Source organism: Amborella trichopoda, chromosome 10 (assembly GCF_054954075.1).
Source record: "Amborella trichopoda isolate Santa Cruz 75 chromosome 10, AtrichopodaSantaCruz75HAP2 v2.0, whole genome shotgun sequence".
Classification (NCBI taxonomy): domain Eukaryota; kingdom Viridiplantae; phylum Streptophyta; class Magnoliopsida; order Amborellales; family Amborellaceae; genus Amborella; species Amborella trichopoda.
In genome coordinates, this window is record NC_142345.1 from 35,553,697 (window position 1) to 35,572,858 (window position 19,162).

At 34.2% G+C, this 19,162-nt stretch overlaps 1 protein-coding gene across 1 annotated transcript; it reads right to left on the bottom strand.

The window, feature by feature from the left end:
• Positions 1-14,632: 14,632 nt before the first annotated feature.
• Positions 14,633-17,642, bottom strand: LOC18427667 (putative serine/threonine-protein kinase WNK11). The gene is made up of 2 exons (XM_006836715.4): positions 16,716-17,642; positions 14,633-15,232 (listed from the first exon to the last, which is right to left on the bottom strand). The coding sequence occupies exons 1-2, from the start codon at positions 17,217-17,219 to the stop codon at positions 14,861-14,863; spliced, it is 876 nt and encodes a 291-aa protein (XP_006836778.1). The 5' UTR covers positions 17,220-17,642; the 3' UTR covers positions 14,633-14,860.
• Between the last annotated feature and the right edge of the window lie 1,520 nt (positions 17,643-19,162).

Below are 19,162 nucleotides of genomic sequence, written 5' to 3' on the forward strand. Positions count from 1 at the left end.
ATTATGTCAGTATCAGTTATATGTATTGCAGTACATAATTCAAGTTATATTACATATTAGCATTTAGCACACACTCCATAAACATAATCATAATCCATAAGTCGGTTCATACTCCATATCCAATTAAAACTTAAAATTTATAACCAACCAAATTATCAAACCAAGTTATCAAATAGTATCACACCAGTACTGCAGTATACCACCATGAGGAAGAAAACAAAATTGAATTATGAAACTATGAAAGTAATACTTGAAGACTCAAAAGAATATTCAATAGTTCAATGCACAATACTTCAATCAAAATTCAAACTTCAAAGTTTAATAATTATTCAACAATCAACATTCATCATTCATTCATCATCAGAAAATCTTGGGTCAGCTGCATTGACATCACATTCATCGAAGTCAAAGGAGTCGTCACCCTCCTCGACATATTGGTCGTCTCCGTCCTCCTGTGTCTCTTTTGAATCAACCTCTTCTTCCTCCTCTTCCTCCATCCTTGTTCTCTGTACAGAATATCTAGTGGCCCTAGGAGGGTCAGCTGATGTCCATGAAGCATCCATGACCATGTCCCATGTCAATCCTTCATGTCCCTTGACCTCATCATCATCAACTAATCACTTCATAGCATGGTCCATATTTTTTGATCTAATGGGGTCTCTCTTGTTTCAGTTAGCAAGCATGTCTTTCAAGACTTGACTGTTCTTGACATAGACTAGGTCATTGAGCCTCTTTGATTCAAGCATGTTCATTTTCTTTGTATGACTCTTCCAAAAATCAAATGAAACTAATTAAAATCTAATATCTATGGTGCATGTATTAGTTATAAAATTATACAAATTACCCTTACGGTCTTACCTCTTCAAAAGTACTCCAATTGCGCTCACAACCGGATAAAGAAGTGGTTAGGTTTAGGATCCGAATGGCCAACTTTTGTAAATTTGGAGAACTAAACTCATGTTGGCTCCACCAATGGGCTGCAAAGATATAGCATAAAATCATAAATAAATAATAGAATTACTTGATTACTTGAACTTGATGAACTTAAGAATATTATTAATACTTGGATCAATTTTGGGCGTTTGCCTCATCGCCATTGGACTTCCAAAAGACTTGAAATGAGCACTTGTAATTTATCAGCTCATCAGCGCATATAATATCCTACATATTAGGATCAGGGACTAGCGGTTCTACACACTTATTAAATCCATTCATAATTGTGTCATTTGTTTGTATATCCTTGTCAATATATAAGAAAGTTGGTTCAAATAATAACCAGTTGTATGCAATGGCCGATGTAGCTGTCTATCCCACTTCTCATCAATAATCTCCCAAACAGGCTTGTCGCGGGTTTCTTCATCATTGAAATTTTGGGCTATTTCTCTATTGTATTTCTCCATAGCATCATATAAGTAGCTCATAGAAGGTTTGTCACTATCAACCATGTAAAGGACTTTGATAAGAGAAAAAAATACCTTAAGAGTGTCATTCACCCCTCTCCATAAAGCATTAGAAAGTATAATATCTTTCACCTTCTTCCCAGCCTGATCCGTAGACCACTTGCATCCTCTCCACTCATCTGAGATACACATTTGCCTCAACTACACTCTCCTCGAATGTATGTTATTTACGCATAAGTACTAGGTCGCAAATCTCGTGACCCTAGGCCTCACAATCTCTTTTTTCTTTGTAAAGGTACACATCATGCTAAAGGTGAGATGGTGTCTATAAATGAAATTTGTAATTGACTTAGTCTTCTTCACTGCACCTGATATCTCGATTAAACTGCCAAGAGCTTCAAGCATGAGTCCTATACAATGTGTTGCACATGATGTCCAAAAGATTCTAGGATAAGCTATGCGCAACAAATTAGATGCAGCAACATTAAGAGCAGCATTGTCTGTGACAACCTATACAACAAGATGCTCCCCAACCTCCATGATTCCCTTCTCTATCACTTGAAATATGTAACAGGCATCATGGATATGATCAAAGGCATCAATAGACCTTAAAAAGACAATCCCTGCAGAACAATTCACAAGCAAATTCATCTCACTTCTCTTCCTATCACTCCAAGCATCAGTCATAATAGAAACCCATACTGAGCACATGCATCCTTCTAAAGTTCTACAGCCTCCTTCGTGGCACTCACTGTCTTTTTTGAAAAAGGCTCTGAAAGCTCATATGGGGTTGGGGGTTTCATCCTAGGGCCCAATTGGCTAACTGCCTCTATCGCAGCATAGAAGCTGCTTAAGCGAGTGGTATTGAAAGGAATGTCCGCCTCATAAAACTATGCAGCAAGATAATACGCAGCTCTATCTCTCTCTTCCTCTTTGATTCTACTTTCAATGGTAGTTTACTTTTTTGTTTTCTCTCCTGCAATCTCAAGGTTAGATTGAGGTAAAAAACTATCCATAGGGCCTCGAACCCTAGGCTTCTTAGTCCCAGAACTAGACGTAATTACAACTCCCTTCCCCTTTCCCTTAATAATGGATTGCTCAACCTCTTAATATCTCTCAATTTCCTCATCACTATCATCATCATCAAAATTGACTCGAACCCTAGACCTAACCTCTGTTATAGAAGCAAATCTCTCACCTTTTTTCATTTTCACCATGTTTAAAAAATTGTTTATTTCCTCTTTAACAACATCAGGAGTCTTTTTACATGAGGCAATATCCCCCTTGATACCGGCAAGACGTTTCTTGAACCGGCTTATACCCCTTTTTGTATCATTTTCACAAAACTTGCATCTTATGCAATTTTTATCATTAAGATTTGGGTTATAGCCATATTTTCAACTGGAATCATCACTCTTATTGGATCCCGAAAAAGGCATCTCAAAAATAATGCAAATTACTAAAGCAATAAAAAAAATCACTTACTTTGAGTTTGATTGCTCAATCTTTAAACTTCCACCTTAACTATGCTTCTAAATATTCAAAATCTTCTTAAAAACCCCCTAATAACTTTGAAAAATCAAAAAGTAAATCTAATATCAATGGCTGATGTTTTGATCAATTTTTGCTAACTTTGAGAAACCTTTCAATCCTAAAAAATTCACCAAAGACAAAATTTTTTTGGGCTTTCTCTCTCTAAAATTGGCTCCAACAAGTTCTAGGGTTCAAATGAATCTAAAACCCTAATTTTTGGCCCTTAAAAACAAAAAAATGACCAAAATTGCCCCCATCGAAATCAATTTCCACCCCTGGGCGGGGCGTAGGCCCTGGACGACCACCTAGGGCTGGGCGCTGGGCGCCCACTTAGGCGGGTACCGTACCACCTAGGCAGCCGCCCAAGGATCGACCGCCCAAATTGGCCGCCTAGGCCTGGGCAATGCTCCCAGGCCTGTCGGACCACCTAAGCGCTGGGCGGTCCGATTTTTTAATCATTGCTCTTCAAGACATGCACACAATTGTCCAATTTATTTAGTTCATATCCCATCTGTAGGATGGCATCATGAAATGTTAAATACCATTGTCTTGAAGATTGTTTTAAACCATATAAAGACTTATTTAATTTGTATACTTTATTTTCTTGGCATTTAATTATGAAGCCCTCAAGTTGCTTCATGTAGATGGTTTTCTTTAATCCGTCATTTAGGAATGCAGTCTGTACATCCACTTTGTAAATTTGTAAGTCATAATATGCAACAATTGTCAAAATTATTCTAATGGATATAAATGTTGCAACTGGGGAATAAGTGTCGACATAGTCGACTCCCTTTCTTTAGGTCAAACCCTTTGCTGCTAACGTAGCTTTACATTAATCAAGTGATCTATCAGATTTTAACTTCCTTTTAAGTACCCATTTAGAACCCATAGGTTTCCTATTTGATGGTAAATCACATAGATCCTAAACTTTATTGTTTTCAATGGAATCTAATTCTTCTCTTATGGCATTAAGTCATTCTTGAGATTCTTGTGACTTCGTAGCATCATTGAAGTCAAAAGGGTCATAAATTTCATCTAGGTCAATAAGGTTGTCTATTTCTTCACTCATATAAACATAGAAATCATCAAGGTATGATGGATGAGCTCTAAACCTCTTTTGACCACTTAACATTGGGTGTGTAGGTATTTCAATATCATCAAGTTGATCAGGGCTATCCATATCCATTGTAGGTTGTGGTTCTAAGTTATATATGATATTAAATCGATTATTATTATCCACTACAGGTAGGTTTTCTTCAATAAAATCTTATAGGAACTCAGCATCTCTACTTTTTATGAGTTACTTATCTTTATTACAAAATCGATATCCCTTTGAACCTTCAGGGCATCCTATAAAATTACAAATAAGTGTTTTGTTTTCTAACTTATTTCTATACTGATATGAGATTAGGACATGGGCAGTCAACCTGCCCTTCTTTAAGTTAGATAGATCAGGTTTTCTACCTATCCACAGTTCATAAGGGTTCGAATTTATTGCCTTAGTTAGAACCCTATTAAAAATATACATGGATGTGCTTATAGCTTCTCCCCAAAAGGTCTTGGGTAGATTAACATGAGCCATCATGGATCTAGTCATTTCTAATATGGTTCTATTACGCTTTTCAACTATTCCATTTTGCTGTGGCATATAAGGCATAGTGGTATGTCTTTTAATATCATATTCTTGACAATAAGTATTGAAAGCTTCGTATGTGTATCCACCTCCCCTATCAGCTCTAAGAACTTTGATGTTTCTACCCAATTAGTTTTCTACTTCATTTTTATATATTTTAAATTTTTCTAAAGCTTCTGATTTATGGTGGATTAGATAAACATATCTAAATTTAGAAAAATCAACAATAAATGTGATAAAGTATGACATCTCTATATGAGTTTTAACATTGAGGAGCTTACAAATGTCAAAGTGGACCATATTCAATAATTCATTAGCTCTCTCTATTTTATTGAATGATTTCCTAATCATTTTTCTGGACAAGCAGTGTTGATAGGATGGAAATTTGACATTATTTAGATTTGAAATAAGACCTGTCTTTATTAATATATTTATTTTGCCTTTCCCTATGTAACCAAGCCTAAGATACCAAGTATATGCATTAACAACCATTGTACAATCAACATAACCAAAATATGTTGTAATTTTATTATCAGCTTTCTCATTTACATGAAGAATGAACAAGTTGTGGTCATCAACCAAGTGTCCACAATCATAAATTTGTCCACGCTTTTCTATTGATACTTTCAGTGATTAGAAGCGAACTTCAAAACCCTTTCTAATAAGCAAGGAGACAGATACAATATTTCGTCTCATACAATGGATAAAATATACATCAGTTAATACAAGGTTGTTTGACTCTACATATAACCTACAAGTTCTTATACCTAATACATCAGAATAAGTGTTGTTTCCCATGTAAATACGTTTCTCCCCAGCTTTTATTTCTTTGAAGTCATCGAAGAGGCCTTCTGAGCTTACGATATGTTGATTAGCACCTGAGTCTACCCATCATCCTATGATGTCATGGTTTGCCATCTGGCCCTCATAAACTAATAAACAACTTTACGCCTCTTGCTTCCATTTTCCATATTCTTTGAATTTTGCGGGTTTCTATTATGTGGGCAGCGGTTCTTGAAGTGACTTGGCTGACCATATAAGAAGAATTTTGGTGGTCGTAGTTTAGATTCTTGGTTGTAGGGCTTAATTCCTCTCTTTTTAAATTTATTGTTCATTTTATTAAACTTCTTTTGAAATTTCTAGTTGTTAGGCTTGGGTTGGCTAGATTTGTGAGGTCCTTGAGCAAGCATGAGCTCACTTCTTTTATCTTTGTTCATGTGCTCTTGCTCTAAGGCTAGTTGTGTAAGTAGGTCTCCTAAAGTAAGAGATTTTACATTCAACCTAAGTGCAAGTGTTACCATCCTCCATGAAGGTAGAAGACTATTTAAGATTGTGGAAACTTGCATGCGCTCAGGGACTTCATTCCCAGCAATGGCTAAGTCTTTAGCCATAACAAGCATTTTATTTATATGTTCCACTATGTTATTACCCTCATTCATCTTAAATGAGTTATATTGTTCTAATAGCAATTGGATGTGTATTTCAGATGTTGAGTCATATTTAGTTTTTATTGCCTCCAGCATGCTCTTTGATGTTTCATGATGCTCGAAAACCTTAATAAGGTCATCTTGCATAAAAGTTAATATAGAAGTTTTTGCTATGAGGTCATTTTCTAAAAAACTTTCTAACATTTTCCTTTCTTCTTCAGTTGGTTTATCACCAACCATTGGTGGATCTTCCCTTAGTATATATATTATTCTATCTTGGATGAGGAGATATTTCATTTTTCTCTCCCATATGCCAAAATTGTTTCCATTTAAGTTTTCAACTCAAGAAAGTTCAGCCATTACAATTCTACTAACCATTTGCTAAGTTATGTGCGAGTAATCTACGATTTTCTAAGTTCTAAAGAAGCTAAACAAGCCACCAAAATTATTTATTATATGGTTAATACATATACAGAGGGAGCTGCAATTATTTAATAAATAATATCAATAATTAAGTGATGCCAAAAAAAATTGATGAAATAGGCAATCTCTCAATCCATAAGTACTACAGTTATAAAAAATAATATAAAATTCCCCTTTATTATTATTTATCAAGGGTGCAAGAGCAATATCAAGGTGTATGAGCCCTTATAATAAAAGAGCAACTATCAAGTATCAATTTCTATATCACACCAAGGCAGTAAGTGCATTAATTGCATTCAAATATCAGCAATACAAAAAAAATGAGCAAAAAATAAGTCGTCCATAATTTTCGTCTCCCCTTTTTTCTTTTCTTTTTAATAAAAATATCAACAATATATATGACAGCAAAAATATGTATTCAACCGCTTGCTTTTTTCTTTTTCTTTTTTAATAGCAAAAAAATAGTAAAATTTGTAGCCACTGATATTTAGTGAAGAAAAAAAAAAATTCAACCGCATGGATTATTTTATATATAGCGGCAATATCTAAGGAAATAGAATAACCCAATTTGTAGCCACTGATATTTATCGAAGAAAAAAAATCTTAGCAACACGGATAATTTTATTCACAGAGGCGATTATATCTCTGTGACACAAAATTCTACCATATAAAATCTAAAATATATATCCTTCCATCATTTTATCAATATCACTTTGTAATTCCAAACAATCTCTTAAACAAAGGTATATATGCTAAATCCTTTAAACAATTGCGATGATACAGGAATAAGATATACACGATGATAAAGGAATAAGATATACACACATTGAGATGGCTGAGTTGGTCTAAAGCACCAGATTAAGGTTCCAGGTATACGTGCTTATCAAAATGCATGATATTCAGTGATAATAGGTGGTATGCACTGAAATTTACTGCAATAATGCCAATAGTTTACTTTCTTAAAAGTAGGAAGATGGCAACCTTCTAAAAAAAATGATAACAGATAAATAAATAAAACAAAAAAAAAATTAAGGGAAAGAACTCACGGCTCAGGCACACGAGACAACAAAGAAAAAGCACATAATTGAGATCGAGAAAATTACAACAGCACCAAGATCATTATGGCAACCACGCTCTAATACCAATGATTATAAAAATTGATGAAGCGTGGAAGAGACTAAACCCAAGATCAAAGAAGGGGTGTCGTAAAGCTGGTGATCACAGAGCCCAGATTTTTTATCCCTTTACTTTAGAGAGAGAGAGAGTACACATTTTTCTTGTTGTTAGCATCATCTCTCTGACTCCCCATTTTATAAGGAGAAGAAGGGGTAACCGTTGTATTTTTTCCAACGGGTCTCTGAAAAAACCAAGGGATTCACTGATCTCCAACGGGTCTCTGAGAAAAACGAAGGGTAACCTTCATATAGACATTGGACCATATGACCATTGGATATATTGAATTCCCACAAATGTAGGCTAAGACAAGGCCTCATAGCCATATGTGTCAACAAAACCCACGAGTAGATAAATTAACCTCACATGGACTAGTAAGAATATAGTGGTCGAAACATCACCCTACAACAATAATTCTTAACTTCTATTCTATTTAACTATAAAATTTTATATATTTAGGAAAAGGGCCTAAGCTTAATTGGTTAGCACTTGGTAATTTGCAACGCTACGTTTTAGGCTCAATTCCTACCAAGGGTTCGAGCCCTCCTCTCCGTCTCACCCAAAAAAAAAAAATTGACATATTTGAGATAATATCCAAATTTTTCTAAGGTTTGAAATTAAAAAAAAAACAAAAATAAAAAATAAAAAACTTATTATGAAAGTTTTTAAATAAAATAATTTATACCTTGTTAATTTGAAGTTTTGATTTTGCCCAAAATTACTTTGTAGTGATCGGCATTAATAGGGTGGTGTTAGTGGTGGAAATGAAATCCACAACGTGGTGGTTAGAGTGTGTGGTACTACATTGTGGAGGTGTTCGTTTCATCTTGCTTTACATTTAACTTTTTTTTCTTATTTTTGTTCTTCGGATATGTTCTTTTTTTTCTTGGAATAAGAGCTTGTTGGATTTTTCCAGTGTTTTAAAAAACGCCGAGTCTAATCGTGAAAAGGGGACCGGATCGCCTAAAAAATCGGAAATCGTCCGGTTCTAGAGAGAACCGGACGTTTCTGTCCAGTGAATCGCCGATTCACTGTACGGGATCGGCGAGTCCGAACATTGAATCGGCGAGTCCGTACGGATTTTTTTTTTTTTTTTTTTTTTTTTTTTGTAATCCATGATCGAATTGTTTTTGTTTTTTTGTAATCTATGATCGAATTTTTTGGTTTTTTGTAACCCATAATAGAATTTTTTGTAATCCATGATCGAAATGTTTGTTTTCTTTTCTTGTAATCTATGATCGATTTTTTTGTTTTTTTTTTTTTTTTTTTAACCCATGATAGAATTTTTTGTAATCCATGATCGAATGTTTTGTAATACATGATCGAAATGTTTGTTTTTTTTTTGTAATCCATGATCGAAATGTTTATTTTTTTTTTTGTAATCCATGATTGAATTTTTTGTTTTTTGCTTTTTTTGTAACCCATGATAGAGTTTTTTGTAATCCATGATTGAATTTTGTTGTAATCCATGATCGAACTGTTTTTTTCTTTTTTTGTAATCCACGACTGAATTTTTTGTTTTTTTTTGTTTGTTTTTTTTTGTTTGTTTTTTTTTGTAATCCATGATCGAATTTTATGTAATCCATGATCGAATTTTACGTAATCCATGATCGAATTTTATGTAATCCATGATCGAATTTTATGTAATCCATGATTGAATTTTTAAAAATTTGTGATTTTTTTTTTTTAATCCATGATCGAATTTTTTTTTGTAATCCATGACAGAATTTTTTGAAAATTTGTGATTTTTTTTTTAATCCATGATCGATTTTTTTGAAAATTTGTTTTTTTTTTTTTTAATCCATATTATTCAAAGAGAAAATGAGAGAGATGATGATTCTGAGGCCACCCTATCCCAGCCATATTATTCACATATCGAGTCCCAACAGCAACAGTGTAGGGATGAGCAGGAAAGACTGTAAATTAAATGCTGAATGGCGATTCATGCAGGGAAAGAACATATCAATATTCGCATATTCATTCAAAAACATGAAAATTCTTAATGGAGTACCCTCATTTTTTATTGAATTCCTAAAAAACAATATTTATAATGAATTTTAATAATTTTTTCGAATTTTTTTTAAGCTTTATTCTGACCGATTCACCGGATTCTCGATCCGGATCACCGATTTGCCGATCAAGGATCGGTTTTTTGGAAGCCCGATCCGGATCACCGATCCGTTTTCTAAACCATTGGATTTTTCTAATACGAAATTTTGGGAAGCAGTGTATACATATTTGGAAAAATGTATTCAAAATCAGATCATCGCAAATAAACCAACGGAAATGATAGCACTCAATGGATTTAGAGCAAAATGCCCCACCCCAATCTGGACCATCCATTCCAACAATATCCGATAGATCTAGGACAATGGGGAGTTTTTTAGAGCTGTAACCAAATCGACCCATGGGAGACTGATTTTAAAAGTTCTGATTTTGGGAAGAAGAAAAAAAAAAGTATGGGGCGATTTGAAGTTTTCAATATCAGACCGCATAAATGGGTCGATCCGCTATTGGAGAGCGGATTGGCCAGAAATGGCAAAAATAAAAAATGAATAAAAAAGTGCAGATCAAACGGAAAAAATAAAAAAATGAATGAAATAAAAGATCGGGCCTATGTTTGCACAAAACTAAAATATAAAAAATAAAAATAAAAACACAAAAAAAGAGAGACCTTCAAGTAAATTTTCCAAATATTGGACCACACCATAATTGTGTTAAAAAGTCTCAATTTACTACGCAATATTTCCTACATGTCATAATTTTTGGGCTGAGTTTTTTTTTTTTTATGTGAACAACTATTTTGGAACTTTTTAAAGTTTTAAACCGGCTTATTTACCAAAAAAAAATTGGTTTAGAAGTTCTAAACCGATCTCTCGGTCCAAAAAAAAAACACCCCCATTCAGAACTTAGACCTTAGAACATGGGTTATTTAAAAGAAATTCAAAAAAAAAAAGTTAAAAAAATAAATTTATTAAAATACACCTAACTTTTCAACAATTTATTAGTTTACCCTTTTTCTGCTATTCCAATTCATGGTCATGTGTATTTTTGTGAGTATTTTAAAATCAAATATGGGTAGAGCAAAATAATTGACATCCTATGTATATTTTGACTCCCTAAAAAAACAAGAGACGAATGCAGAATATAAAATATCAGAGATATTTGCTTAATGCGGCAAAGAGATATTAGCGAAATTTTCCCTATAAATAAAACCCAAAATGAAAAGTCGATATTCTTTTCAGTTAAATATTTGAGAATAAAAATTACGAAAATAGCAAGCTCTGAAAATTTTCCAGGTTTACTTTACACAAAAATACAGAATGTGATATATACTTTAAACCAGTAATTTAAAAAACAGATCGGTACCCCAGATCGAGCACCTCAAAAACCCATCTGGATAGGTGAATCAGCAATCCGAATCGGGAATCGGCCGAATCGGTCCTATTAAGCCTTAAAAAAAATCCAAAACAATTATAAAAATTTATTATAAATGTTATTTTTTAATAATCCAATAAGAAATACGGGTATTACATTATTAACTTTTATTTTTAATCAATTTGTGAATAATTTAGATGATATTTTCCTGTATGAACTTATGTTAACCATTAAATTTACATCACATAAAAAAAAAAAAACATAGAATTACCATGGATAAAGTATATAATCATACATAGACTACAATAAATAATGGATTAAATCGATAAAAAATGGCCACTAAAATCTCGAAATGGAAGAAAAACCTAATTCACTTAAAAAAAAAAAAAACCAAATTATTACAACCTAACTAACTATAATCCAAAATTATTACAACCTATCTAACTATAATTTTATATATTGCAATGAAAATTGTTGGTTTATATTTTATTATATAAATAATAGCAAATTTAAAATATTTTATAATATTATTTAATTTAAAATGTATTATTGACAACTGTAAGAAAAATAATACATTACAAGATTTATAATGTAAATAAATAAATAAATAAAATATTTGATTATCAATACATAACTTATTCGAATGCGCATCAATTTTCGAAATAATACTTCAAATTTTTTAAAATTTAATTTTTTAGAATTCTAGAATAAATTTAATGGAAGAGATTGTTTGTTAGAGACAGAGAAATATTTGAAATGTATATGAACCATATCTTAAAATTAATATTCTTAAATTTATGCTAAAGCTTACCATATTATAAAAATAAAAATAATAATTTGATCAGTTATTCCTAGTTTGTATTAAAAATATTTGTTGTATTAAGAAATATCTTTTATTTTTTGACAAGAAATACTTGTATTTTTTTTACGAGAAAATATGATATTTCTTGTATTACTTCTTCTTTTTTTTTGACAAGAAAAAAAAAGAAGATGTTATATTACCTTCTTTTTTTTTTGCTTGTTGTATTACTTTTTATTTTTTATTGTTTATTTTATCATATTATTTTCCTCATTTTAGTTTTTTTATTAAGACAAAAGTAAAAACCTATCTTTTTTTTTTATGAAGACAAATTTTAGTTTTTTTTTTAAGGCAAAAGTAAAAACCTATCTTCTTTTATATTTTGTGATATTATTTTTTTATACAAAATTTATGATATGATTTTTTAAAAAAACAGTTATGAAAACAAAAAGTGAATTTTGCACAATCACACATAAAACCACTGCTGCTAACCATGGCAACCCTTCGCGCGCTGCTGAAGATTTTTGTACAATAATTACCTATTTTGTATGAATTTTCAATATAATATCGCTTTGCGCAAGTCCCACATCGAAAAATTGGAGAAAGTCTACAAGGTATAAATACCTTTACAAAAGCTTTAATGCCAACATGATGGAGAGAAAGGGTAACCTGTAATGGTATCCTGTAATGGTATTTTGACAAAATTACCAAAATGTCTTCAGGTAAGGACTCGCTTGTGACTTACGATTCAAAATCGCCGATCCTAAAGGATGATCGGGAATTTTCATCCTAAAGGATGATCGGGCAATTCCCGGAGGATGATCTGGAATTTTTGTTCTAAAGGATGATCGGGCAATTCTCGATTTTGATTTATGACGCAAAATCACAAAATCGCAAAATCGTCCCAAAGGATGATCGGGCAATTCTCGGAATTTTCATCCTAAAGGATAATTGGGCAATTCCCGGTTTTGATTTACGACGCAAAATTGAAAAAATCGTCGATGATCGGGCAATTCCTGGTTTTGATTTATGACGCAAAATTGCCGATCCTAAACGATGATCGGGCAATTCCCGGTTTTGATTTATGACGCAAAATCGCCGATCCTAAAGGAAGATCGGGCAATTCCCGGTTTTGATTTATGACGCAAAATCGTCGATCCTAAACGATGATCGGGCAATTCCCAGTTTTGATTTATGACGCAAAATCGCCGATCCTAAAGGATGATCGGGCAATTCCAGGTTTTGATTGCTGTTGGAATCGCCGATTGCCGATCCTAAAGGATGATAGGGGGCCCGATCCTAAAGGATGATCAGCAATTCCAGGTTTTGATTGCGGTTGGAATCCCCGATCGCCGATCCTAAAGGATGATAGGGGGCAATTCACGATTCAAAATCGTCGATCCTAAAGGATGATCGGGCAATTCCCGATTTTGATTTATGACGTAATAGGGGGCGATTCACTATTCAAAATCGCCAATCCGGTCCTAAAGGATGATCGGGCAATTCCCGGTTTTGATTGCGATTGGAATTGCCGATCGCCGATCCTAAAGGATGGTCGGGCAATTCGCGGTTTTGATTGCGGTTGGAATCGCCGATCGCCGAACCTAAAGGATGATAGGGAGCGATTCACTATTCAAAATCACCAATCAAAAAGGATCATCGAGCAATTCCCGATTTTGATTGCGGTTGGAATCGCCGATCCTAAAGGATGATCGGGCAATTCCCGATTTCGATTGCCGTTGGAATTGTGATTTATGACGGCGTTTCACGATTCAAAATCGCGCGATCCTAATGGATGATCGGGCAATTCCTGGTTTTGATTCACGATTCAAAATCGCCGATCCTAAAAGATGATCGGGCAATTCCCTGTTTTGATTCACGATTCAAAATGGCCGATCCTAAAGGATGATCGGGCAATTCCCAATTTTACAGATCGTGATTTATGACGCAATAGGGGGCAATTCACGATTCAAAATCGTCGATCCTAGAGGATGATCGGGTAATTCCCGGTTTTACAGATCGTGATTTATGACATAATAGGGGGCGATTCACGATTCAAAATCGCCGATTCTCCTCTAGGATAAGGCAATTCTCGATTTTTTCGAGAATTCCCGATTTTACAGATCATGTTTATGACGTAATAGGAGGCGAATCACGATTCAAAATCGTCGATTCTCCTCTAGGACCAGGCAATTCCAGGTTTTAAAGATCGTGATTTATGATGTAATAGGGGGCGATTCACGATTCAAAATCGCCGATTCTCCTCTAGGTTAGAGCAATTCCCGGTTTTGCAGAAGAATCGTCAATTCTCCTCTAGGATCGGGCGATTCCCGATTTTGTAGAAGAATCGTAAGCGGTTGGAATCGTGATTTATGACTTAATAATAAGGGGCGATCCACTAGTCAAAATCGTCGATTCTCGCCGATTTTCCTCTAAGATCAGGCACTTCTTGATTTTGCAGAAGAATCGCCGATTCTCTTATGGGATCAGGCGATTCCAGATTTTGAAGAAGAATGGTTTTGCAGAAGAATTGTCGATTCTCTTATAGGTTCGAACGATTCCCGGTTTTACAGAAGAATCGATACAGGGTGCCCGATTCCTGTGTTGACTCGGATTTTAAAATACTCCTTTAAACCAATAGAATACATCCTGAATTACTTCAACACCCGCAGTTGTTTGTTTATTTTCTATCGTCAAATCTTTTGACAAAATTTTACCAAAGCGTTTCTAATTTGGCCCAAAGAAAAACCAAACAAGTTCAAACCTGAGGAAACTAAAATAAAAGGAGTGGACACAAATTAAATCCATCTCCTCATATAATTAACAAAAAAAAAATCACAATCAACATAAATTAAGGGTCGCGATATCCTAACCAACACAGGGAATTGTGATTTATACAAAATTAGTGGAATGGTACAAAAAGACCAACCTCTGAGGGTTTCCCTCTTAATAGAATCATGAATGTCCAGAAAAGGATCATAACCTCTACAAAAACAACCACCTTTTTAGACTTGCCAAAAGAATACCAGATCACCACAAAACAAACGGAACCCAATGCAAGAATCCAAAAGAGAACTTGAAAAAAAAACTCTACTTAGACCAGATCCTCCAAGTCATCAAAAAACGGGTCTTTCAGGAGCTCCATGGCTGATGGTCTCTCGCGAGGTTTGGCCAAGCACTTCTCGATAAAAGCTTGAACTTCAGGGTCTTTCACCTTCCTCAAAGCCAAGGGCCTTATGCCATGGCTGACCCTCTTGTAAATCTTGGCCACACTGTCGCATTCATTGTAAGGGATTTCCATGGTGACCATCTCCAAAACACACATACCAAAGGAGTATATATCTACCATCTCTGTGTAGTCCTCTTCATAAAGCTCAGGTGCCATGAACTCCGGTGTACCAAGTATGGAGTGAGCAGTATGGTCTTGCCCAACAATGGCAGCAAGGCCAAGGTCTCCTATCTTCACCTGCGCATCCATTTCGGTGTTACACTGGAGCCAAAACCCATAAAAAGGGAAGAAAAAAAAAAGGACAAAACAGACAAGTAAGGTCAGCAATCATGGTCTTAATGTGTAGTGTTATTTACATAGGAATGACTGCCATGGAGATTTACAGAGATTGAAATTTCGGATATACGGAAACCTGCAAGAAAAAGGAACTGGAAAAAGCGATCCGTATCAAAGAGCATATTAAAAAGTCTAATCAAACCCATAGAGTATATTCACCCTTTGAAGCAAAGCCCTGGTTAGAGAATACAATCCAAGTTCCATGGATGTTGAAGCTTCAAAATTTCCCTTGCTAGGTTATAAGAACAGCCCTGGCAAGTCTTGATTCCCCTGTTTAGGAACCTTCCTAAGAGATCTGTCCAGCACCTTAGGAAGTGCTTATACGTCGTTGCAAAGCAACCTATAAAGGTTCTTGAGAGCAATGGTTTTGCTCACATTTAGGATACTACCAGAACTTTGTTTTGGTAACGAAATATATTAGCTCTCGATAAAGCATTCACTCTAGAAACAAGAAAATTTACCTCCATCCTTGTCACAAGAACCAGGGTCTGAAACTAATGGGAGAAACCCAATTGCCACTATATTTTCGACTGAAAATCCAAAAATTGTCAGTGCTGATCACTTGGCACTCCCTATCAACTTTAATCATTTTCGTAACAATTAAAGACAATAGTAGCTTAATAAACATGCTGTTAATTTCTGTTAAAGTGATCACCAAAAGATATCCACAGTATATGCTAACAGGAAGATTAGATACCAGTTTTAATTGGGATCCACAAAACAAGAGGATAAACTCTGCAGAAGGCATTAATCAGGCATATCAGTGATAGTCAATCACTAAATTTAATTTTGACATAAGAATAGAAAGATATCACATTATATAGAGAACGTAAACAGGGCGCGCAAAGTAGGACCACAGAAACTCAAGTAATCAGAAAATCAGTGTGCGATTAACTAAGGAACTCGGAAAGTAACAAAAGCGGTAACCAAACCCTAAAGAGAATTAATCTGAAAATAAAATATTAACATAATTCACAATTAATTGTGAAAACCAAGAAAATAACATGTGCCATACCTGCTAGCAAAACTAGCAATATAAAAAGAGAATAAGGTCAAACAATGAAAATTATTAAACAAAATAAGAGTAAAAGGTTAAGCAGGAAATGGAAAATTAATATCTATAGAGAGAGATTCAAAAGCCAAACTTTAAAAACCATGATCATAACAACCAATGTAAGAGTAGGCCAGTACTTGAAGAACAAATCAAATCACCAAAAAAACCAATAAACGATACATCTCAGATAAGCAAGTGATTCATGAGCCAAGTAAATAATCCAAAAAATAAGCCAACCAAGAGAACAAGAAATCCAGAAAATTACACGACCATGACAACAAGGAATCAAGAAAATAACACAATGACTAGACAGGAAATAAAAAAACTAACCTGACCAACATTGCCATTGATGAAAACATTGCCACAATTGAGATCCCTGTGAATGATGCAAGGCTCATGCTTATGCAAATACTCCAAACCCCTTAAAATTTGCCTTGCCCACTTCTTCAAAGCCATGAGAGACACATGCTTGTGCTTCTTCCTGTACTCCCTCAAGTTCCCAGAAATGCAGACCTCTGTAATGAAATTCAGGGTATTGTTCTCTCTACCCAACCATACAGCATAGAGAGCAATGATATTCTTATGCCTCAAAGACCTCAATAAATAGACCTCAGACTGAATCCTCTTCACCATTCGTTCATCACCAGAGAAATTCTGCAGGTCGACCTGGTTCCATGCAATTTCGATGCCTTCTTCTTGATCAAAACCCCTGTAAACTTTCTTCACCGCACCGGAGCCAAGAAGTTCATTGTAACGTCCGAATCTCCCTGATGGATCAGTCTCCACAAATGGCTCCGCGTCATTCTCCAGAGGATCAGACATTGAGCTAGGCATCTCTTTGATCGAGAAATATGACAGAGACGCGAGAGAAACCTTTGGTACCCGTACAGTCTCCAGCGTTCCTTAACCAACGAAATCTCTGAAATCAAACAGCAAGACAGAGAGAGAGAGAGAGAGACAGAGACAGAGAGAGAGAGAGGAGAACCACCAAAAACCCTAGGGTTTTTCAAACCCTAGAAAAGTAGCAGGAGAAAGAAGCATAAACTCAGAAACCCTAGGGCTCAAATAAACACTGAAGGGGAGCAAATAACAAGGAAGTAAGAGGTGAGAGCTTCTTGAACGTGCGCAGTTGCAGCCATGGATGATCTTACGGAATCATTCAAAGAAAACCTAAAAATTAATTAGGTTAGTAAAGAATCACATATTCTGGTTACTTGATCAATCAACAGATCGCAACCACTTAGGCTTGGCTTAAATGGGATTAGTAGCAGAAGTGAAAGGGTTAATATCCCTGCTCATTTAAGCGTATCATGGCTATTTAATTTTGAAAAAAAGTTCATATAGGGGTGAGGCTCTAATCAATCAAAATAGGCACAACTCAAAAATTCATGTTTCTTAATTTAATCATCTCAACTTCAAGATGTATCTCAACTTCAAGATGTATCGACATGAGAAAAAATAGATTTAAAGTCTTACAAGATGTATCGACATGAGAAAAAATAGATTTAAAGTCTTAAATGTAATGCATATTGTAATGTATTATCTAGACCATTAATTTTTACGATTTTCAAGTGTTCATAGATTTCCTTGGTCTATACTACTCTTTAATATTTAGACGATCATAAAAATTTATGATACTAAAACAATATATTTTGGTACTATTTGAAGTGGTGCCTTACTTTGATTGTTTGGGGCCTCAACCTTATACAAACCACACTTTTTTTTTGGTAAAAATTTATATAAGGATGCAACCTTATAATATATAACTACCGATGCACTTCAAAAATCCATTGGAAAAGGTAGTTATAATGTTGAAAAACCCTTTGATTGATCATCTCGACATCAAGATGTATGACCATGAAAAATAAAAAGATTTTAAGTCTCATAAATAGTGCATTTTACAACATATTATCTACACCGTCCATTTTCAAGATTTTCATATTTTTATATATCTACTTGATTTTAACCATTTTTAAAATTTAAAATTTTATAATTACATATAAAAATAGATTTTAAGATAACCCTAAGAACATTGTACATCAAAATTATATACCATGATAAAATTTGAAGGTGCACATTACCTCTATAGCTACGGATGCATCCGTATGCCAACTGAACCCATCATTTTTATATTTTATATAGGTGCACGATGCTGAAAAGTTTAGGTACCTAACATTTTAGCTCAATTCGAGGCATTAAAAAAAAAAAGAAAATGTTTAAGCATTGAATTCTTTCAACTGTCATTTTGTATTGATTTATAACTATATTTTTATAGGATTGTCTACAAAAAGATTATTTATCATTTATTTTTTATACATGGAGGTCATAAACAATCTCACTCATTACATATCAAATTAGATATTTTGGGATGAGTTGCACTTTAGAAAGAAGAAGATAGACCCACTAAAATTATAGGGAGTAAATTGTAGAGAGAGTCTCAAATATTTTTCCTAAAAACTTTGAAGTCGTAGCATCGTAGGAATATAGCTATCCCAAATGTCCCCTAAATCATTCTCTTTAAAGGGTGCAGTTTGTATAGAGCCTAGGCTCTAAACAATCAAATTAGACCTTACCTTCAAATAGTCTCGAGAAATGTGGTTTCAATATTGGAAATCTTTGTGATAGCCTTAAAATACATGTTCATTTTTATTTATAAAGTTTAAAGCTTTAAAAATAGTGCAGATTGACAGATCTATGAAAATTTGAAAATCTTAAAAATTAACAGTCCAAAAATGCATTACAAAATACACTATTTTCAAAACTTGAAATCCAGTTTT

Excerpts from the sequence above, each read along its gene's own strand:
- LOC18427667 (XM_006836715.4), bottom strand. The coding sequence starts at position 17,219 with ATGCCTAGCTCAATGTCTGATCCTCTGGAGAATGACGCGGAGCCATTT. Across the intron at positions 15,233-16,715 it reads TCAATGGCAATGTTGGTCAG|GTGAAGATAGGAGACCTTGG; the intron begins GTTAGTTTTTTT and ends ATGGATGCGCAG.